The 25090-nt window shown below is 35.6% G+C and overlaps 1 protein-coding gene across 7 annotated transcripts in view; it reads left to right on the top strand.

The window, feature by feature from the left end:
- The window catches only part of osa (trithorax group protein osa), a 368269-nt gene that overhangs the window by 24089 nt on the left and 319090 nt on the right, over window positions 1-25090 (top strand). For all 7 annotated transcript variants that reach the window (XM_067790540.1, XM_067790495.1, XM_067790551.1 and 4 more), the window contains exon 2: window positions 8722-9727. In XM_067790540.1, coding sequence (XP_067646641.1) covers window positions 8825-9727 — 903 coding nt within the window. In that variant the 5' untranslated portion in view covers window positions 8722-8824. The remainder of the gene's footprint in view (window positions 1-8721; window positions 9728-25090) is intronic.

Consider the following 25090-nt stretch of genomic DNA (forward strand, 5'->3'; position numbering starts at 1 on the left):
CTTTGATGCGATTCCCGTTTCTACTCTCGCGGATAATCTTTCTTTGAACTTCCGCCGAACTAATTTTGAGGAGCTTAATAATGCTTTCCTCGATGTGACTTGTGAAAATCTATTTGATTCTCAGGACGTCAGCGCTTGCTACGATACATTCCTGTATAAGTTGTGTGAGATCTTTAATATCAAGGTGCCTCCTCTTGGGCCCAAAACTATACAAACTGCCTTGGTACAACCAAACTCTAAACAATTTAAAAAATAAACGAAATAAGTATAACAAGTTGTATAGGGCTAATACTACGGATACGTTCCTCAAGGAGCAATATACAACTAGTGTGAAACAGTTTAACGTTCTCGATAAATTTCTGTATAACCAGTATATGGGAAGGCTCGAAACGCATCTAAAAGTAAATCCTAAGGCTTTTTGGAATTTTATTCGCTCCAAACGTGGCTCTTCTAATATTCCCAATTTCATGTACTTTAATGGCAAGTGCGCGCAGTCTCTGGATGATTCTGTTGAACTCTTTGCTGAATTCTTTAAATCTAATTTTGAAGGTGATGTTGCTGTTCCGAATCTGCTCTCTGCTGTCAATGAACGATTGGATTTTGGATCGCTCACGGATCTCCAATACTGACGTTGGCAATGCTATGTTAACACTAAAGCCCTCACTGAAATGCGACAGTGATGGCGTCTGCGCGTATGTTCTGAAGCACTGCAGTGTATCTTTATGTTCACCTCTTTGCTACATCTTTAATTTGTCTCTCTCATCTGGAATTTTTATAGATAGATGGAAATGTGCTTCGATAACACCGATTTTCAAAACCGGGAATAAAAACGATGTTTCAAACTATAGGCCTATTGCTAAACTTACTGTTTGTTCGAAACTTTTCGAAAATATAATAAAAGATAAACTATCCTTTATAGTCAAACGCATTGTTGAACCCAATCAACATGGTTTTACTGCCGGACGCTCTACTGTCACTAACTTGGCGTCTTTCTCGGATTTTTGTATATCCGCATTTAAAGATGGATCTCAAATTGATGTTATATACACGGACTTCTCGAAGGCCTTCGACAAGGTCTCTCACCAGATTCTTTTATATAAACTTGAGTGTATTGGCTTTCACTCTGTGTTTTTAAGCTGGTTGAAATCCTACCTGACGAATAGACTCTTGTGTGTTAAGATCGAAAATTTTAAGTCCCACTCATTTGTCGCAACATCTGGAGTGCCTCAGGGAAGTATTCTCGGTCCACTCCTATTTGTGCTTTTCATAAATGATATTGGTTCCTGCTTCAAAAACTCCAGTTTTCTGCTATTTGCTGATGATCTTAAATTTTTCCGTAGAATTAATGCCCCTTCGGATTCCTGCCTTCTGCAAAGTGACCTTAATAATGTGGATGATTGGTGTCGCGCCAATAATCTTTTCTTAAATGTTAAAAAATGCTTTAGTATGTCTTTCTCAAAATCCATGAGTTACTATTCTTCGTTGTACTCTATTTCAGGCATCCAGTTGGCGTCAATTAACGAACATGTTGATCTAGGCGTTGTCTTTGACTCAAAATTCACATTCACCAATCACATATGTTATGTACTCCCAATGGCCTAAAGGAACCTTGCTTTTCTTCGCAGATATGCAAGGGACTTTAAAGATCCGTATACTAAGAAGGCCGTATATATATCGTTAGTGCGCTCCAAAATTGAATATGCTTCCAATATCTGGAACCCCATCTACAGTAATCATTCGGCCAGAATAGAAAGAGTTCAAAGAAAGTTTGTCCGTTTTGCTTTGAACTCCATATATTTTGATAACCCGCTGCCTTCTTATTCTTCTCGTTGTCAACTGATCAATCTGCAATCACTTGAAGCGAGGAGAACGGTGCACTTGGTTATGTTTGTGTATGACTTAATTGTGGGCTCTTTGGACTGTGCGACTCTTCTTGAGAAAATATCGTTTAATGTGCCGCAAAAAAATTTGCGCGCATTCCTGCCTTTTTACTTGAGTTCTTGTAGAGCAAATTACTTTTATCTTAGCCCAATTTTCCGCGCCCTTACTGAATTAAATAAAATCTCTACTAGACTAAATATTGATTTTTCTGCGTCCAGAGATACATTCAAGGCTTCCTTTGTCTTACTCTTTACATAATGTTGCACCTAATGTATATGTTTAATACCTATATTTATTTTATTTTTAATATGTTATTGTATCTAGTCCGTAAGATTCTTGATCATAGACTGAATTAATAAACTATACTGTACTAATCCTAGGGGTAGTGCCTTTATCACTACAATAACAAGAAGAAGGGTTGTTTCGGATTTAATACATGTTGTTGTTATTGTTGTTGTTGTTGTTGTTGTTGTTGTTGTTGTAGCAGTGCTTCGCCCCATCCAATAGGTGCGACCAAGGACGCAACAAATTAAATGGGGTTGCAATGAAATGCCAGCCCTTGGTCGGGAAAAATTTCGCTCCTGTACATAGAACCGGCTGCCTTTGGAAGCTGATTTCATACATAGTTTCTAAGTGTTAATGGCGTTTAGCGTGGTGATGGTGGTGTTCTGCACTTAACGAATGCCGGTCCCGGAACAAACGACATCAAAAACCTTAGATTTTTTTTATACTCAGTTGAGCAGAGCTCCCAGAATATATAAATTTTGTTCGCATAACGGTACCCCGTAACTGCATAAACTAATCGAGATAGATATAGACTTCTATATATCAAAATGATCTGGGCGAAAAAAGAAATTCATTTAGCCATGTCCGTCCGTCTGTCCGTAAACACGATAACTTGAGTAAATTCTGAGGTATCTTAATGAAATTTGGTATGTAAGTTCCTGAGGAATCATCTCAGACCGCTATTTAAAATGAACGAAATCGGACTATAACCCGCCCACTTTTTCGATATCGAAAATTTCGAAAAACCGAAAAAGTGCGATAATTAATTACCAAAGACGGATGTCGATAATTGTGATGTTGTCCAAGCCATACTTTCTGTGAAGTCTAACGCAATGGCGCTTGATGTTATATGTTCAAAGTTTTTAAAAGTCATTCTTCCCAAAATCCTTCCCCACATTACTTACTTGGTCAACTCAATTTTGACGACCGGTGTCTTCCCAATATATACTGGAAAGCTGCAAAAGTTATTCCAATCCGTAAACAAAATAATGAGTATCGACCAATAGTCATACTCCCTTTCCTCTCTAAGGTCGTTGAACGTATTCTACATGGGCAAATCGTATCATATGTACATGAATACAAGCTCCTGTCAGATAGTTAGTCCGGTTTCAGGTCAAAGCGGAGCTGTACAACGGCACTATTATCTGTGACAGAAGAAATTCTTGAACGAGTGGATGAAAATTACATTGCCTTCTTAACACTTCTTGACCACTCCAAAGCTTTCGATTCTGTAGACCACACTCTGCTCTGTAGGAAGCTGGAAAACCTATTTAACTTCTCTGGTCATGCAGTTGCAAGATCATATCTTGGCGATAGGACTCAAGCAGTATGTATAGATGGTGAAAAGTCTGACTTCCTTCATGTCTTAAGAGGCGTCCCTCAACGCTCTATCCTGGGTCCTCTGTTATTTGTTCTGTACATCAATGACTTACCCGATGTCCTTAAGTATTGTAATATTCATATCTACGCTGATGATGTGCAGTTGTTTACGTGTTGTCCTCGTGATCAAACTAGCTTGTGCATAAGTAACTTAAACCACGATTTGAATCAATTATTTTCATGGGCTGCTATGAATGGCTTATGTATAAACCCGAATAAGTCAAAATGTATTGTTATTCATAGAAGGCCTTTTCCCACTAATGATTTAGAGAATGTAGTGTTCGACAATTCCGTTATAGAATACGTAGATACGGCGAAAAACTTGGGTGTAATTTTTAACAAAACATTGACACGGAAAGACCATATTTTTAGAACGGTTGGGAAAGTGTATGGAATGCTTCGTACACTATGGTTAACACAGTATTTCACGCCTTTGCACATAAGACTACTTCTGGCTAAAGCGTACTTAATACCTACGCTACTCCATGGTTGTATGATTTACTCAAACTGTGACTATCTGTGCAAGAACAAATTAAATGTTGTTTACAACAACATAGCTAGATATGTTTATGGGTTGAAAAGATTTGACCACGTATCTCAACATGCTGAAAGGTTGCTAAACATTTCTTTCGAAAATCTTTTAAAAGTCAAAACACTGTCCTCTCAAGGTAGCATACTTGGCCCATTACTTTTTGTAATTTTTATAAACGATATTTCCACCTGCTTCCAGCACTCTAATTTTCTATTATACGCTGATGACCTAAAGATTTTTAATACCATCGCAAACTCAGACGACGTGATTAAAATGCAATCTGATTTAGATAACGTTGCTGTTTGGTGTCGTGCCAATAACTTGCCACTAAATGTTAGCAAATGCTTTCTTGTAAGCTTTTCTAAACCACGTGGCCTTATTCCCACTTCCTACTCTCTCGATGGTACCCACCTCTCAACTCTTAACGAGATAAAGGACTTGGGTGTTGTCTTCGATTCGAAATTTTCTTTCACGACTCATATAAACTACTATTGCTAAGGCGTATTCACTTCTGGCTTTTATTAGGCGTTCCTGCATAGACTTCACGGATCCCTACACCCTCAATTTATTGTTCACTGCACTAGTTCGTTCGAAGCTGGAATATGCCTGTTTTATTTGGAGGCCGTATCATGAATGCCATATTGTTAGGCTTGAACGTGTGCAGAAAGCGTTTGTTCGGTTCGCGCTGCGCTCGATGAACTTTTCTGAACCGATTCCATCTTATAAATCCAGGTGCTCACTTATCAAATTAGAGTCCCTGGAATGCAGAAGAACTGCCCTATCGCTCTCGTTTGTTTATGACATCATTAATGGTGTAGTTGATGCACCTTGTCTCCTCAGGAGACTCCGATTCCATATCCCTATAAGGCCTCTTCGTAATATACCTATTTTCTATACGGATTGTGTCCGAACCCTCTATGCCTCAAACGCACCTTTGCTTAGAGCTATGACCGACTTTAATCGCATCTCTGATTCTTCAGCTATTGATTTTGCTCTTTCTAAGTTTACTTTTAAAACAATACTTACTGATATCTTTTCAAACAGATAAATGTGCTGGTCAATCTCTTCATAGCATGTAAGTTTTGTTGTGTCTATACTCAACTTATGTACTATACTATTAAATAATTATCTAACTTTAATTTAACATTGTTATCTAGTCTGTAAGGGCTTACATGCCATAGACTGAAATAAAGAAATAAAGAAATAAATTGATACACACGAAGGAACCTGACTATCAATATCGTAAGCTTATTTTTCTGCATTCATCAAGATCGGTGCTTCTTAAGCACATCAGATACCGCTCGCTAACCTCTGAGCGCCAATTTTTTGTTACTGCAATACGTCTTTGGAACTCGCTACCTACAAGTCTTCGACTCTTAAGTAATGCTCTGCACTTCAGAAAAGAGCTAACATCATTTTTTAACGACTCTTAAACTGGATCTCAAATTGTTGTTGTTAAAATGATCATTTCTAAGTCCTTTTCCTTTCACTGTGTCTTCTTTCTTTATTTGTTAAATACTATTCAATCTATAACCAGCCAAAGGTTATCATCACTACTGCTGTCTTTTAATATTTATTAACTACTTTTCTTTAGTTTTAAGATTTACATTTACATACATAAATATTTCACTATTGTCCGTTATATTTAATTTAATTTGATTAATCTAATTTATTATTATTATAAATGTTCAATTTTTATAGCTCATGCTATTCATGACTAGCACTGTTAAATAATTTGTCAAAATTGTTGTGCTAGGAACAAATTTTCAAATAAATACATACATACATACATACACAAAGCGATGAAACTTGGTAGGTGAGTTGACCTTATGACGCAGAATAGAAAATTAGTAAAATTTTGGACAACGGGCGTGGCACCGCCCACTTTTAAAAGAAGGTAATTTAAAAGTTTTGCAAGCTGTTATTTGGCAGCTGAGTATGTAATGTTCGGTTGCACCCGAACTTAGCCTCCCTTACTTGTTGAACGATGGCGCCCCTCGGTACACTTTTGTTAAACCACTCCTGTGTATTTCTGTCATAAACAGCTTCTCAGCCTTGAATGTATTTGTTTATACTAGTGGCTTGCTAGTCGATGACTTGCGGTAAAATAAGTGGGAAAGCCCGTTTTTTAAGTTTCGCTACTGGCGATAAGGCTTCGCTGTTTTCGGATTTAATAAGGGAATTGTGGTTGTTGTTGTTGCAGCGATAAAGATAATTCCCAAAAGTTTTCGGGATTATTATCGATGTTGATGGTCGTTTGCCGGCTAGATCCGTTACTTTCCGGTAACAAGCACCCATTAAGATGCCACCCCGACCATCTCGGGAACGATTTCATTTGACTACATTAAACAACATTGATCTTTCTCAAATTTTTGTTTCGATTTTTATGAAAATTTGTGTACGCGGTTTCGTAGTCCAGTCATTTTAGCTAGGCAAGGTACAAATTTGACGTCTCATATAAATCGTACAATTTTACACACTCCGTATTTAAGAGAATCTAAAGCTCCCTTTGAGAAACTTGCACTTTGCAATAGTATTAAAGTTGGAAATTTTCATGAAAATTTTTTACAACTCTCAATTTTTTGAAAACGCTTTTGAAATTGATTATTTTCGATATCCTTATGTAATTTTTTTAAACATGCACAAAATAAAAGAAGATAAACTATGTGTCACATAATTTTACTAATGTGGCACGGCCATAATGCCGACCATCATGACACGTCATAATTCATTTTTAACAATCCTCAAAAGATAGATTGACGAGCAAGTCAACAAGAGAGTAAGCGAAGAGCAGCCGAGCAGTTAACGTTGTCTTTCCTTTGAAATGTTCTTTTAATAATAAATGTAACTAAATCCTGCCATAATACATAAATTACTTTATTATTTTAATAAAAATAATTTGTGACATATGCAAACAATTGACTAGTCGATTAGTCGAATAGCAAATTTGGCATTGATTGAAAATCGATTAGCTGGTATTCGATCATAACATAGCATGCAATTATTGGAATACTGGCAGTTTAGGCAAAGTTTAGGCCCACTTGCAGATCGGCAAGTTAATTTTTTTTGCTCACAGATAATCTGCCATGAGAGGTTAAACTCAAACATTTTTGATACATTTTTTGAATTAACTCTGAGCTAAAAAATAACATGTCGTTCTGCAATTGGGCTCTAAGGCCCAAACAGATCCGAATTCGTTTTAACGTTTGCGTTGCGCTTCCGTCAACAGCTGGCTTTGAACACACACGTCTTTTTCGCTATGTTTCTAATCCACAGGTGACGCAATCGCCACATCATAGTAACGCAAAATAAATTCAAAAACTAACGGTATGCTGGCGTTGTCAATTATTTCTTTGCAGCTCTTCAATTTTGCTCGAATTTATTTTGTTTTCAATTAATTTTTTTCAATACGTAAAATAAGTTTCTTTCTTGATCTAATAAATTTGCTATTTACATTTTTTAATGATGAAAAATTAAAAACTGAGCTTTCCTTTTGAGTTTATTGTGGCGGGAAAACTTTCCACGTGCGTTCTCTCAAAGTGAAGCCAGTGCCAAAATTACAAATAGTCGATTACACAGGCCGACAGCATCTCAGACCCGGAAACCGGACTATATATTTTCGAAGGATTTTGATGCGATGAATCGAAATCTGGCCTCAAAATTGCTCTGTCAGCTCTGGTTTTCGAGATATCCTAACCTAAAAGTGTAAAAACACCGTTTTTGCCCATATTTGAGGTTATGTAGCCTTGCAGATATTTTCTTTCACCAAAATTAAAGGATGGCATCTTTAAATACAAGTCATCTTATTTCAAATGGCGTTGAGTTTGCTTAAATATAATTTTTTTTTTGCTGAGATATCGCATTTTGAAATTTTCATGTTTCTTGTGGTGTGGTAGGGGTGGTTTCTAGGGGTTGGGGGATACGGGAGTTAATGGGTGAACTGTGAAGTTGGTAAGCCCACTTGTGGTGTCGAATATCTAGATAAAAAAGACTTTTTTTAAGAAAAATATGCGAGGAAACGCTGTCCCCAGGGTTAAGTGGGTTTGCCTGCTTGCGGTATGATGGGGTGGTTTCTAGGGATAAGGGCTGTGTGTGACTTGGTACCCGAGGGTTAGATAGTGTAGGGGTGTGGTGAGTTAACACAGTTATGGTGTGAAACAAAATTTTAAGAAAATTAAGACTCAATTCAAGAAAATTAGTCATCGACTATATCATGTCTATGTTATCTCAATCGATTTTCAGGTGTAGGAAAATTTAGAAACATGAAAATTTCAAAATGCGATATCTCAGCAAAAAAAAAAAAAAATGATTTTGAGCAAACTCAACGCCATTTGAAAGAAGAAGACTTGTTTTTAAAGATGCTATCCTTTAGTTTTGGTGAAACAAAACATCTGCAAGGCTACATAACCTCAAATTGCACTTTTAGGTTTGGATATCTCGAAAATAGAAATAGAGCAATTCTGACGCCAGTTTTGGATTCAGCGCATCCTAAACCTTCGGAAATATATAGCCCGGTTTCTGGGTCTGAATGTTGGTTAAATTTTGTCGGCCTGTGTAGTCAAGAGCTCTAATCTGCATCTTAATTAACACAACTTAAATGCCTTTTCATTACTTTAATAACACTTTATTCAATTTAATTACAGATAAATCTCAAGCGCAGTTGAAGCGGCAGTTGACGAAAACCTCAAGCCTCTTACAACAGCAACTGCGAGCAAGAGATTTCTTTTGGATTGTGTCAAACAAGTAATGAATGAGAAAATAAAATCACCCTCGGGGCAGGGTGGTGCAGCTGGCGGTGGCGTAGGTGGAGCAGGTCCTCCAAGTGGACCTGGAGCACCAATTGGATCTGGTGGTGGTGGTGGCAATGTTGGTGCCATAGCTGGTATGCCAGGTGGTCCAAATCCACCCAACTCAGCGTTAGGTGGTGGACCTCCCCCAAGTGGGGGACCCGCACCAAACAACGGTAGTGGTGAGCCACAACAGCAAGCAGTTCCACATAGCTATGGACCACCTGGTAGTGACCCTGCTGCGGCAATATCACACTATCATTTGCATCAGCAACCACATCCACAACATATGGCACACCCGCAAGGTGGACCCGGTATGCCACAAAATCCTGGCGAGCAGCAACAACAAAAGGACGAATATGGGCAAAGTTCATTAGGTGTCCCACCACCACCCGGTGGGCATCACCCTGTTTATGGACGTTATCATCATCCAGATCCAAATATTGATCCCTATCGTTATGGGCACACGCCTATGCAACAAGCCCCACCTGGTGGTAAACCACAACAGCAACCTGGACCGCCAACAGGGCCTGGTGGTGGTATTGCTTCACCAAATCGGCCACCACAACAACGATATATACCAGGTCAACCACCACAAGGGCCCACACCCACATTGAACTCACTGTTACAATCGTCGCATCCACCACCACCGCCACAACATCGTTACGCCAATAGTTATGATCCACAACAACAACAGCAAGTTGCACAACAGCAACAACAACAACAGGGCGGGCCACAAGGACCACATGGACCACCACCTCCACCACATCAACCATATGGTGGACAACAAGGTTGGGCACCACCACCGCGTCCATATAGTCCACAATTGGGACCATCGCAAGCTTATCGAACACCACCACCGGTAAGTGAAGCCATACAATTTTACTGTTACATAAGTATGTTCATATATGTATAACAAAAAAAAAAAGTGAAAGCGCTGGTAAAATCTAAAAAGCAGATAATATCCGGCTTATCAATACAGTAGCAGAGCAACCGGCAAAATTAGAATATATCAACATGTAAATAAATAAACAATTAGCTTACCGGCAGAATTTTTTTTTTCTAGTTGGGATATCCCCTATGCTTACTCATGCCAATGTAGAAACATATGTACGTTTGTATGTCATTATGTGCATACTTTGAGTTCATACCCGCGCTGTTCAATTCATTCATTTATTTAATAGTCGTTGAGTAAAATTTTGCCGCCTTAAATCATCAGCAAGGGCAATACGTCAGCTGCTATAGAAACAACAACAAGAGGCTCACAAACAAAAAAATAATCACAACAAAACAAAAAGTATATTTATATTACGGACAGAAATTAAAAAGAACAAAAATTAAACCAAACATCCACCTTATATAAATAAATATGTAGCTTTGTGTGGCTGTATGTCAAATATGTTTGTATGTGCATGCAGACATTTATAGCACTAAATGGTATAAAAAGTTGTATTACTTGGGTACTACTGGTTAGAGACGGACGGACATCATTCAAATAAAATTGCCAATTTACCCATATGTTGATAGGTATGTACTATGTTCATACTATATTGTATGTATGTATGTTTGTATGGTTATATGTTTAAACAAACGCATATGAAACAAGCTGCCTTGTGCTCGTACGACGTCACCTTAAATAAATGCTACTAAATGATGTAATATTAACATTTATACATATATACACCGACGTCTGATAAAGTAGCACACACTACATACGTATTCTACAAACATTCTCAATAAATTTATAGACACTTGTTTTATGTATGCACAGCAATGTCATGTATATATGTCAGTGCATAGATATGCATGAAACTGTGTCAATAAGCGTTTGTTGTGTTTTCATGAATGAAATATATAACAAAAACAAAAAAAAAACATGCATCAACCAGCGTGGCGGCATCCTTTATCCAACAAAAACAACTACAAAGCATTACCATCAAAAGAGCAGAACAATGAAACTGTGAAATAAAATCTTTAAGGTTCAAGTTAAAATAAGTGAGTGTGTTGGCCACGCCAGCAGTAACAATCAGGCCATACTCATGCCCATGCCATGCCACGCCACGCTGACATTTCTACGTATTTATATATGTACATGCCATTGCAAGAAGCAGCATCCGCAAAAATCACAAGTTCAATTTCCAGCCACGACTTAAAGGGATACACTCCACTCCATCCATACACTACAAAGATGGTAAAAATTTACCATTGACTAACTTATATATAAAGCAAGCAGCAACATCAAGTGGAGGTGGACAAAATAGCTTTGTGACTTGTTGCTATTTTTTTTTAAGTTTCTTGTTTTGATTTGCTGGTATTGTTTGGCTGCCACGCGTACCATTATTTTGGCGGTAATTCATCTGGTTTTTTTCTTTTGTTGCACTCTTCATAAAAAAATATGAGTTTTAAATTTTCGGTTCCTGCTCTGTTGATATCATAATTTGTTTTGTAGAATTTCTTAGTTGCTGACGTTGTTGTTGTTGCATTAGGAATTGACCATGCTCAGCCCCAGCAAACGTGTTAGGGGGCTTTGAATATACCCGCGGCAAGTATGCCTGTCGTAAGAGGCGACTAAAATACCAAATTGATTCAAAGGTTGCCAGCGCAAGTTATAATTTCTCTAACCCAATTGTCAACCTCAACTACACGTGGCGAAACCTGTTTCTCTAGCAGCCAGAGCTCAGTATCAGCTGAAACAGTATAATTTTTAACCATAAATAATATGGGTCCATCATAGTCAAGAAAATCTTCCTTCCAATTGTAGCCAGTTAAACCTTCAGGGTGATGCTTGGTATCTTAAGGGCCAATTAATGGTAGCAAAGAAATACTTTTTATAAATCAAAATCAATTATACAAAATCCAAAGACTGTATAATGAATATATGTGATCTCATATATTTAATCTAAGTCCAAAGGCTATAATAAATAAATAAATAAATAAAAATAAATAACCATATAACCATAACCAGATGGACCTACCTTATGGAAATCAATGTAATCGATTAATGGTGTCATACCATAACGCTAACGCCATAACCATACCATAGCCAACCAATTGGTTTTTGGTTTCTCGCCATATCCATAACCTAAAAATATGTGAGTTGGTGAATTTAATAACTTTTTGTAGATTTTATTCATTGTGTTGGAAACGTTATGACTAAGACATTTATTTTTTGTGGAATATGTTTGTAATTTTTTGCGTTTTCTTCATGTTTATGAAATTTTCACGATTTTTAGGTTAAGGCACCATTTTTTTATTTTTTTTTTTTCACCATTAATTTATCACATTGGAGATGGTTATGGATGTAGGTATGGTTACGACTATGGCGTTAGGGTTAAGGAAGTTTAATAAGCCCTTTATTTGTATTAAAACTCATAGGGGGCGCAATCAATAGTAATTTTTTGTTTGTCGAAATTTTGTTTAATGTTGCTACTAGACCGTCAGGATATTTTCGACCAATTTATATAATTGCAATTAGATCGAATTTTGAAATGTCATTTTTTAGATAACCACAAACGTCTACTTACCACTTCAAAAATATGCAATGAAGCGCGCCTTACAGCTACTTCGTCATCCCCTATCTGAGCCCCTCGCGTCAGCCCACTTTTGGGCGTACATGCTTATAGAAAAACGCGCTGGAAGGTTATGACGTCGATTCCCGTCTTGTTTATATTTCATGCATATAGTACAAGACGGCATAAATCTCTCATGTTTTTTTTATTTATATCTAAGTGATTGTTTTAGGTTAAGTTAAAGTGGCCGGTCAATAAAGACCTCACATAAACTGTATTTGTCCATAGAGTTAAACGATTGGTTTTATGTTTGAAGAAAACTCAGCGGTATTTTTCTGCTGTTTTTTTTTGTGCAATCCGTCTTCTATGAATTGAATCGAAAGCAGACAAATTATTACACAAGCAGACAGACGGTCACGTGCCATACTTTTCTTTTCAGTATGATAATGATACAAATGGTCGGGGGTTTTAGTTTTCTTTTTTGTTTTTTTTTTTTCACTATTTTCTGTAAATAAACTCATTCACGTTTAAATGAGATACATATGTACATGTGCTCTAAATAGAATCTAAAGACGCGGTTACTAAACCAGCATTCTATATGAATGCTTATATGTATGTACGTCCAAAAGTGGGCTGACTTGAAGTGCTCAGAAAAATTTCCAGCAGGTTCTCACTTTCAAATTGAATAAACTATCTTGAACCCATACCGTGTCACGTATGAAAAACCAATTATACTCAAACGATAAATCTGAATCTGTCAGGCTTTTTGTAAAAATCATAATACATAATCTAAACTAATCAGTACTTCTAGCCACTATTTCACGTATTACCTCAATCTAAATTATATATATTATTTCTAATTGCTGTTTTTATGTACGGGTCCCTTTTTCGCCCTTATTTGGAATCCAAGTCTATAAATAAAGTTTTGGTTGTAAAGATGGAGATTCGGGCTATTAGCGAGCTTTGGGCAATTTTGGTCGTAGTGCTTTCGTTTAGCTATGTTTTATTAAAATAAATAAATAAATGTAAGGCGCGATAACCTCCGAAGAGATCTAAGGCCGAGCTTCTCTTCCAATTTGCGTCGTGCTCCTATTGATTTTCCTACAAATCGGCCGGACGGGACCTACATGTTTTATGCCGACTCCGAACGGCATCTGCAAGGCAGATGAGTTTTCACTGAGAGCTTTTTATGGCAGAAATACACCCGGAGCGCTTGCCAAACACTGCCGAGGGGCGACCCCGCTTAGAAAAATTTTCTTCTAATTGAAAAACCTTATTTCTAAAATTTTGATGTTGCTTTGCCCGGGGTGTGAACCCAGGGCATACGGTGTTGTAGGCGGAGCACAATACCATCACACCACGGTGGCCGTGGTAATTTGTTAAAAATAAACGACAGTGAGCACACAAAGAAATCTGTTTGTACTATGTCACTGTTGTGAATATTTGCACTGCATTAGTGGCAGTTGCTATCATACGCTAGAAGGCAGCGCAAGCTGTAAGTTTTAATTGATTGATAGAACAGCTGATTTTTGTTGATATTTGGTAAGAGACTTTTATATTGGTTGTACAAGATGCGCACGGGTCCGGCTCGTTACCACATAATTGCTATTGCGATTCGAAAAATTGAATTCGATCACGGATCGTATAACACGATACGGGCCTCGATTTTTATTCTCCTGTTTCTTTCATTGCTTTTTCGTGTTTAGCGACTGCGTAGCCAGTTTTTCATTCATACCCCGCCGTCTTGAAAGTATCATCTATCCTCATTCGTTTTGCTCATGGATGCTTAACGCAGCTAATTAATCTGGCTGTCCCTATTGCCCCGGAAAATCCAGTACGAAGATTGCCGAAACTCTTTCTTATTTCTTTTTTTGCTCTTTTTCTTGTTGTTGTAGCGATAAGGACACTGCCCGAATGCCTTGGGGAGTGTTATCGAGTTTGTGGCGTTCCAAAATGGAAGCCTCCGTATCGTGTCCGCCTCGCGGCGTTACCTTTTCAACGCTCCTTCTTTTGGGAGGACGCCGCCTCCAAATTGTTGCCACTTTTAAGGTTTCAATAATTATACTAACAGAGGGGGCTTTCCCCGCCAGGGCATCAAATATATTTATTACTTTCAATAAAATGAAAGAACTCAAAATGTTTATTTCTTAGTTTAAATTTTATACGCGAAAGTTTGTACTATACACAATGTCGGTCAAAATTGGAATGCCCGCTCGTATTTTATTATTTCTCTTTTTTTCTTTCTTTGTGTGACGTTGGCTGCAGTTGTACTTGCCATGCGTGTTGCCACTGCGTGCGCCTGTCAAGTACAACTAAAGCCCCAACCACATAAGATACCTTACTATCATGTTGCTAGTGCTATAATAATTGATCATTTTTGCCACATTCTTCTTTTTGCATTCTATATAGTTAATTGGTTCCAATGAACGAATATATTAGGGTGTACCTTCCTTTTAAATCCGTTCATTAGAAGCAATTTTAAATTTTTATTGTTATCTAAATATTACATTAGGGTTTTTGAATTTTCGTTTTTGTATTTTTTTTCTCTTTTATGTACATATAGATTGTATGAATTTCCCCTTCCTTTTCATTTTCATACGAAATAAATTTCTTAGATACTATTTAAATAGTTAACATTACATTATACATTAGTGATTATTTTTTGGTTCTGTAATTTTTGATAATACAATTTAACTTTGAATTTTCATTTTCTTGATTTTACATTAGAAAAATATAAGTATATACATTTTAAATTATTTTTTTTTTTCAAGATTTTTTTTTTGTGTGCCTTCTTGGCTATTTAACAGTGCTTATTTACCTAACAATTAAATTATTAGAATATTTTGGATTTTTTTTTTTTTATAAAATATTACTTTATTTTTATAAGTCGATTTTTGTGTACTTCTTTTTCCTTTTTATTTGTTTCATCAAAAATTGTTGCATTAGGCCCGTCTATTTTAGTTACCGTAAATGGACCTTGATATATATTTTCGTGTTTTTGATGAGGCTCTTTTTGTAAAAGAACCTTGTTGCCTACTTGGATAGATAACGGACGTGCCGTTTTATCAAAATGTGTTTTAGTTTGAATTTTATGCTTATTTATTAAATGTTTTGCCAATTCATGGGATTTTTGCATTCTAAATTTGACTTCTTTATTATAGTTTTCCACGTTTTAAATGGGATCTATTTGTTCTTTTTTAATTCGTGTGGCAATGTAGCCTTTTTCCCAAATACTAACTCAAAGGGAGTAAATTGGTTATTGAAAGCTGTATGTGTTGTTGTGTTATGGAAAAATGTGAAGTATTTCAGGTATGTGTCCCAATCGGAAAATGTTTCATCTAGGTATGCCCTTAAATATTCATTAAAAACTCTATGATTTCTTTCAATTGAACCAACCGTTTCATGGTGGTAGGCCGTTGAAAAATCATGTTTAATATTTAAAAGTTTGGTTAATTCGAAAAATACTTCATTTTTAAACTCTGTTCCTAAATCAGATCTAATGGATTTCATTATTCCGTAATTTAAAATGAAGCTCTCAAAAATTGCTGATGCTACTGTTTTAGCTGATTTATCTGGTATTGCAACTGTTACCAGATATTTAGTTAAATCACAAATCATGGTAACTGCGAACCTGTTACCATATTTGGATTCTGGTAAACGTCCTATTGTATCTATTATTAAAATATCAAATGGTTTGCAAGGTGTAGGTGTGATAACTAATTGTTCTTTTGTTTTAGGTTTCGCTTTATTTAAAAGACATTTATTGCAATTTTTTACGAATTTAGCTATATCACGACTCATATATTTCCAATAGTATTGTAACGAATTTGCCGCAAATCCTCTTATTTGCAATCCTCTGCTAAGTTCGTATCGCTAAACTGTTGAATAAATAACTCCAATATTGAATAATGGAAAAATGGCCTTTATTGAAGTACTTCACAATAACACTTATACTTTGCTACTCGCTGGCTTAATAACCAAACTGATTGATAACTCAAATTAAACTCTACTATTGGCCGCCAGATCGCGTGCTTAATCAATAACTGATTGATTGCTCAACTCAAACTGAATTACATTTTACTCGCTTGTGCCGCTTTTATAGTTTACGCTGCATACATCTAGGCTCTTTTATTTCCAGAACTTACCAACTATTTCGAGTGTTTATAGTTCTCATATAGTTTCTACTTGTTTACAATTTTCTACTTTTCAGCGTCTCTCAGATGTATGTGAGTTTGTAGTTTACAGTCTCTCGCACACACATAGGCGTATAAGTAAATGCATCTGTGTGTGACATCTCTCGGCTGCCTTATATATGTGTATACACGATTTGATTATTGACGTGAACATCGCTTAGCATCGCCTTAGTGATGGTATAGCTTAGGGATGCTAATATCCGTGACAGTATTTAGTTCTCAATTTTGCATATAGTTTTTTCGTACCGCAGTGTCCGCCTAGAAGTGGGTCATCGTGAAAAATTGTCATCAGTTTCTGTTTTTTGTCGTTCTCTGTTACTGTTTCTACTGGGTCTGTTAGTATAATTTGTAAACTTTTTAAAATTTGATTTCCTCTATCTTTTAAATTTGTGATTGTGAAATATTTGAAAAATGTATAATTTTTTGGCCATTCTAACTGCTTAATCTTGTGAATGTCGGCTACTTTTTCAAGCCTCAAAAAAACTCATCTAAATTCGTTATTTCGTTGGCATTCGCAAAATTAAGTAACTCGATTTTTTTGTGTTTTAAATGTGCACATAGTTGAAAATTTGAAATTTGGTCGCTTTTATCGTAGGTTATTTGTGTTTTAACTCGCGGTATTTTCTTCGAGAAGTCGTACGAAAATTTGTCGTAAACCTGTACTGCTTGTGTTTCACTACTTTCGTCTGTCTTGGGTTTGTCGTAATTTTGTGGTTTTGTCTGTCTTGACTTTGACCTTTTTGTAACTGCTAAAACATGTTTCGTCGAGTCTTTTATTTCGTCCATCGTTATTCGTGAAAGCGCGTCAGCCACAACGTTCGATTTGCCTTTAACGTATACTATTGTAAAATTATATTCTGCAAGTTCTAATCTTATTCTTGTAAGTTTGGATGACGGATCCTTCATATTAAAAAGATAAACTAATGGTCAATGGTCGGACTTTACTATAAAATGTGTACCGTAAACGTACGGACGAAATTGTTTAATTGCGAAATATATTGCTAAAAGTTCTAACTCAATGATAGGTTTTTTCTGTTCTGCTTTGTTAAAAGATTTTGAAGCAAAACAGATTGGTAAGTGAGCATCTTCATGCTGTTGACTTTATATAGCACCGCATCCAACTTTTGAAGCATCAACTGTAATTATGAACTCTTTACTAAAGTCAGGATACTGTAAAATTTGAGGAGACATTAGAGCTAATTTTAATTTCGAAAAAGCAACTTCACAAGCTTCGTCCCAAACAACGTCCACTTTTTTTCTACTCAAACGATTGAGAGGTGCTGCCAGCAATGCGAAATTCGGAATAAATCGTCTATAATAGTTTGCAAAGGCGACAAAGCGCCGAACGGCATCTTTGTCAGTAGGCTTTGTATATTTTTTAATCGCATTTATTTTAGAATCGTCTGGCAGTAATCCTTTCGAGGAACATTTGTGTCCTAGGAAAGTTACCTCGGAACGAAGGAAATTACATTTGTTGGGATTCAGCTTTAAGTTGAATTTTCTACAAGTTTCAAAAACTCTCTAAATTTTTACAATGATGTGTCTCGCTACACCCTATGACGATAATATCGTCGATATACATGAATGCTTGATTAGGCGCGATGCCTGAAAATGCGAGTGACATCATACGCGAAAATGAATTGGGTGCTACATTTAAACCAAAAGGTAAGACTTTCCACCGAAAAGCGCCTCTATCAGTACTAAAAGATGTTACGTCCCTGGAGTTAGGATGCAATGGAATTTGATGGAAACCAGAAAAAAGATCTAAACTTGAAAAATATTTTGCCCTACCAAAGTTGTCAAGTATATCGTCCACGCGTGCTAACGGAAATTTGTCAGCGATAAGCTTTTTATTAACCGCTCTAAAATCTACGCACATACGATATGCCTTTTGACCTGTGTGATCTTTTTTTGTAACTAAAATTAGTGGGCTATTGTAATTTGAAAAACTTGGCTCTATTAAATCGTTCTGCAGTAAATTATCAACCTGTCTATTTATTTCTTCCCGTTGTGAATAAGGCAAACGATATTTTTTAATGTAAACCGGATTTTTGTCAGTCAATCTGAGTTTCTGTTCGTAAAAGTTGTTAAGAGTCATACGGTCCGTTTTTAAAGCAAATGCATCGGCATATTTTATGCATAAATCAAGCAATTGGCATTGGTCATATTTTGGCATTTTTTTTTGTAGAACACTTTTTAATTCTTCCAGACGTTTTGTACTTTCTGAAGTTTCACTGATTTTGTATACGTTGAAGTTGGTAATTTCTTCGGTTACTATATTGCATTTGTTGACATATTTTACCTCATCGGTTATATTTAAAACTTTTAAAATTGGGTTATTTGTGTCAACAATGCACTTTGCGGTAAAAACACCACTACCAATTTTTTGCGCGTCTACAAAAACAGGATTTTTAGATTTCTTCAAATTAAACAACCGATAAACTTCACATCTTGGAGGAATCACTAAAGTGTCTGTGGTCATACCATGTAAAATTTTTATACTATGAGTTTCTGTGCCAATGCTAATTGTTATGCTATTGTTTGCGTAGTCGATTATGCACTTATATGTTTTTAGAAAATCCTTGCCGAGTATGCCGTCCGAAGGTATGTTAAAATCGTCACTTACTACGTGTAATTTATGCGGAATGAAAAAATTTGATGCAATTAAATTTGTATTTACTGTACCTAACGTTGAACCCGAATCTGTTGTTACACCTGTTATGTTAATAATATCTTTAACGTTGATTTGAACTCTATTTGTTAAACTTGAAAATTTAATTAAGGAAATATCAGCTTGAGAATCTACGAGAAAAGTGCATGGCTGATAAGAATCACTACATTTTAATTCGATGAAATCGGAATAGTTGAGATTCAAACAGTAAACAGCGTTTTTAGGAAAGTTTTCATCTAGTATTCTAGCTCTTGCTCCCCCAGTGTTCGCTCCTGAGGGGCATCCGCGTTTAAAGCACGCACATTAGCATTATTACTCGCATTTCCACGTCTGTTACTATTGTTTCCCCGAGAACTAGATCGATTGCCCGAATTATTGTTATTAGAATTATTACTGTGGCCTCTTCTACTATTGTTATTAAACCTATAACTGTTTCCATTATTATTGTATCTGCTGTTATTGTTATTGAAACGGCTGTTATTATTATTGAAACGACTGCTATTGTTATTGAACCTATTACTGTAATTATGTCCCCTAAATCCGCCTCGAAAACTATTGGCCTATTAATACGCGACTGAAACGCTAGCACTTGACGTTCTTTAACTTCATTATTACGCTCAACTATCATTTTTGCAACTACGTCCTTTGAGTCGCTGAAAGTAGTTGATGCTAAAATTGACTTAACTAATTCTGAACGAGTGTTCAGCCTACATACGTTAACTGTTTGCTCTACAGCCATTTCGTGAGCTTTCGCTTGCGTCATACCTTCAATGATCAGGGAACGTTCTAATGAGTCTGACAATTCTTCAACACGCTTGGCAAATTCCGAGTAGTTATTGTTTACCACATGTAAAGACGCGATTTTACCCGCGACAACTTTTGAATTGTCGGGTTTAATTCTACTTCGTAACGCGGCTTTAATTTGACTAACGGAATTTACCTCAGTTGGAATTGCTTCGCGTGCTTTACCCTCGAGTTTCGATTTTAGAAATGATATGAAAGTACCAGGGGGCCTACTCTGTATTGCGATGCGAAAGAAAAAATACGCGAAATCGCAAAATCGGTACTCTGTATCTTGACATTCGCATGTATATTTTGACTTTCGCATTCACATTTTGCCCATTCGCAATTTTTCTCCCTTTTCGCATTGCCGGCACTCTGTAAAGCGAAAGCGAATGTCAAACAGCATTCATTTTCGCATTTTTCTTGCTACAAGTAATAGGCATTCGCATTGTTCAAATATGTAAGTATTAATTGATGATTTTATAAATTGATATCTTTATATTCATTTAAAAATATATAGGACAACTCAAAAAACAAAACAAACACAAAAGCAACAATTTGTAATACTAGTGGACTTAAAATACACAAATAAATAACAATTAAATCGAAACCACTTTTTTATAAAGCATTTCTATTTGAAATCATGTCATTTTTTATTTGTTCTCTGATACAACTAGCAATATTTCCCATTCTATGATTTTCCACGTTTTCTGTATTTATCACGTTCACTTCTTCCAGTTCAATTTCTGAACTGGGAGGATTTCTTCATTTAAATCAATCCTTTCTTCATTTAAATCGTTCCATAATGCTACAGAATCCTTTTTTTAATTTTTTCAACAAAAATTAATCGTTTGCCGAAATTGTAATCGCCTTGCTTCTTTTGTTCTCTTTCTTTGAGTTTGGTCAGTGATGCATACTCAAGCAAAAAATTAGCGAAAAATAAAAAAGCGACATTGTTAGCGATGCGATAGCGCTACAGAGTTCCAATTACCTTTCGCATCGCAATTTATTTTCGCATCGCACTGCCTTTCGCATCGCAATACAGAGTAGGCCCCCAGTTAAATTTTCATCGGCGAACTCTTCAAGTAATTAAATTTTGTCTATAAAGGACTCAAGCGGTAACGGATCGCCGCTGTAGTTTTCTCTAATAGAAGTAGCACACATGGTAATGAAAGATCTCTTTTGCTCGAGTGTTGCCATGATTTGATCGTTAAGATCTGAAGCTGAATTAGAAGAAGTTGAGGCAATGTTTGGACTAATTCGATCGTTAAGATCTGGGGGCCTACTCTGTATTGCGATGCGAAAGAAACAATACGCGAAATCGCAAAATCGGTACTCTGTATCTTGACATTCGCATGTATATTTTGACTTTCGCATTCACATTTTGCCCATTCGCAATTTTTCTCCCTTTTCGCATTGCCGGCACTCTGTAAAGCGAAAGCGAATGTCAAACAGCATTCATTTTCGCATTTTTCTTGCTACAAGTAATACGCATTCGCATTGTTCAAATATGTAAGTATTAATTGATGATTTTATAAATTGATATCTTTATATTCATTTAAAAATATATAGGACAACTCAAAAAACAAAACAAACACAAAAGCAACAATTTGTAATCCTAGTGGACTTAAAATACATAAATAAATAACAATTAAATCGAAACCACTTTTTTATAAAGCATTTCTATTTGAAATCATGTCATTTTTTATTTGTTCTCTGATACAACTAGCAATATTTCCCATTCTATGATTTTCCACGTTTTCTGTATTTATCACGTTCACTTCTTCCAGTTCAATTTCTGAACTGGGAGGAATTCTTCATTTAAATCAATCCTTTCTTCATTTAAATCGTTCCATAATGCTACAGAATCCTTTTTTCAATTTGTTCAACAAAAATTAATCGTTTGCCGAAATTGTAATCGCCTTGTTTCTTTTGTTCTCTTTCTTTGAGTTTGGTCAGTGATGCATACTCAAGCAAAAAATTAGCGAAAAATAAAAAAGCGACATTGTTAGCGATGCGATAGCGCTACAGAGTTCCAATTACCTTTCGCATCGCAATTTATTTTCGCATCGCACTGCCTTTCGCATCGCAATACAGAGTAGGCCCCCTGGGTTTAAGTTAGAAGAAGTTGAAGTTAATTTTGCACTATTGGAATCGTTGAGATTTGAGTCTAAATTAGAAGTTAAATTTTTGCTAGAATCTTCGAAGCCTTGGAAATCTGCTGATAAGGATAATTTGTTTTCCTGTTTTGTGAATTTTTCGGTCGACGATGAAGTTAAACTTTCCGAGCTTGACGTTAATTTGTTGGAATCTGTTTCTGAATCTGAAGTTTTGTGGGCTCGCTTCCTATCTCTAAGGTTGTACATGTAGTTATGAGAAGAGCAAAAGAACTAAGTTTAAACTACTATGAAATTAATGAAGCACTTATTGGATGTATACTTGAAATGTTGAAAGGAAAAAAAAGTTGGAAAGGGAAGTGGTTTACAGTGAATTGTCGCTAACGAAGTATTTGTAATTTACTGGAAAATCTAATTGAAACAAAAATATTGATGCTAAAAAGCTGAAAGAAGAAATTGAATTTAGAATGGGCTCAAAATTTAAAAGTATGAATGGCAAAAAAATCTCAGTAATATGGTAATCACGGACGCACCGCTTTGTTAAAAAAATCTCATTTGGTTTTTCACGGGACCACCGTTTTTTAAAAAAAAATCTGAATTGGTTTTCGATCAGGCACAGCCAAGAGTTCCTGAGGATGATCTCAGATTGAGGTCGAAATATCGATTAACATTAAACAAGTATATTCATTGAAAGATATAAAATATTTGGTTTTTATTTATGCGTGGCCTTGAGCTCGAAAAATTTAATAATTTGAATTGGTTTTCCACAAACCAATGTTTATATCAAAATTACGAAATTTATAGATTACACGTGAACTGCTTATCTAGTTCACTTACATATATAGTGAAAATAATTTTTTGGATAATGTAAGTATTAAAGAAAAACTGAAGTATAATGAAAATTTGAAAAATGGAAATACAGACATCTGAAACTTTGAAAGAAAAATGTGTGAAATGATTTGAAAATTTGAAATTAAAATTGAAGCTTGAGAGTATGGGAATTTGTAAAATGAGTTGAGAAGCTTTTAAATTAGAAATTTGAAAATATTAAAAATTTGAAGAAAATGTGAATTCGTAAAATGAGTTGAAACTTGAGAGAAAAATTTAAATGTAAATTTGCAAATGTTGAATTTTATAAAATGGTTCGAAAATTTTAGAATTGTTGAAAAATGAAAAAGTATTAATTGTTAAGTTTAGACGGACGCACCGCTTTAATCAAAAATGTATTTGGTTGTTCAACAGTACCACCGTTTTAATCGAAATCCAAAATATTTTATGTATATACGTAAATGTGTGTATGTCGAAAAAAATTTGCACAAAAACTACATATACATATATAAGTAATATACTTAAATGCTGCAGGTCTCTTAAGCTAGCCCAACCTTTTCAGCCCAATCAAAAAACGAGACCGTACTAAATTGCACAACATTTATTACTAATTTAGTACCGATTAATTAAATTGATTTCCCTTGTATTTTAAAAAATATCGAGGGTTGAGCTAGCTTAAGTTTAAGCCAGCCCAACCCATATGCACAATCAAAAAACGAGACCGTACTAAACTGCTCAACATTTATTACTAATTTAGTACCGGTTAATTAAATTTATTACCCTTGTATTTGAAAAAATATCGAGGGTTGGGCTAGCTTAAGTTTAAGCCAACCCAACCCATATGCACAATCAAAAAACGAGACCGTACTAAACTGCAAAACATTTATTACTAATTTAGTACCGGCTAATTAAATTTATTACCCTTGTATTTTAAAAAATATCGAGGGTAGGGCTAGCTTAAGTTTAAGCCAGCCCAACCCATATGCACAATCAAAAAACGAGACCGTACCAAACTGCTCAACATGTATTACTAATTTAGTACCGGTTAATTAAATTTATTACCCTTGTATTTTAAAAAATATCGAGGGTTGGGCTAGCTTAAGTTTAAGCCAACCCAACCCATATGCACAATCAAAAAACGAGACCGTACTAAACTGCAAAACATTTATTACTAATTTAGTACCGGTTAATTAAATTTATTACCCTTGTATTTTAAAAAATATCGAGGGTTGGGCTAGCTTAAATTTAAGCCAACCCAACCCATATGCACAATCAAAAAACGAGACCGTACTAAACTGCAAAACATTTATTACTAATTTAGTACCGGCTAATTAAATTTATTACCCTTGTATTTTAAAAAATATCGAGGGTAGGGCTAGCTTAAGTTTAAGCCAACCCAACCCATATGCACAATCAAAAAACGAGACCGTACTAAACTGCTCAACATGTATTACTAATTTAGTACCGGTTAATTAAATTTATTACCCTTGTATTTTAAAAAATATCGAGGGTTGGGCTAGCTTAAGTTTAAGCCAACCCAACCCATATGCACAATCAAAAAACGAGACCGTACTAAACTGCAAAACATTTATTACTAATTTAGTACCGGTTAATTAAATTTATTACCCTTGTATTTTAAAAAATATCGAGGGTTGGGCTAGCTTAAGTTTAAGCCAACCCAACCCATATGCACAATCAAAAAACGAGACCGTACTAAACTGCAAAACATTTATTACTAATTTAGTACCGGCTAATTAAATTTATTACCCTTGTATTTTAAAAAATATCGAGGGTAGGGCTAGCTTAAGTTTAAGCCAGCCCAACCCATATGCACAATCAAAAAACGAGACCGTACTAAACTGCAAAACATTTATTACTAATTTAATACCGGTTAATTAAATTTATTACCCTTGTATTTTAAAAAATATCGAGGGTTGGGCTAGCTTAAATTTAAGCCAACCCAACCCATATGCACAATAAAAAAACGAGACCGTACTAAACTGCAAAACATGTATTACTAATTTAGTACCGGTTAATTAAATTTATTACCCTTGTATTTTAAAAATATCGAGGGTTGGGCTAGCTTAAATTTAAGCCAACCCAACCCATATGCACAATCAAAAA

This window comes from Eurosta solidaginis, chromosome 1 (assembly GCF_040869045.1).
Source record: "Eurosta solidaginis isolate ZX-2024a chromosome 1, ASM4086904v1, whole genome shotgun sequence".
In the NCBI taxonomy this organism is placed as follows: Eukaryota; Metazoa; Arthropoda; class Insecta; order Diptera; family Tephritidae; genus Eurosta; species Eurosta solidaginis.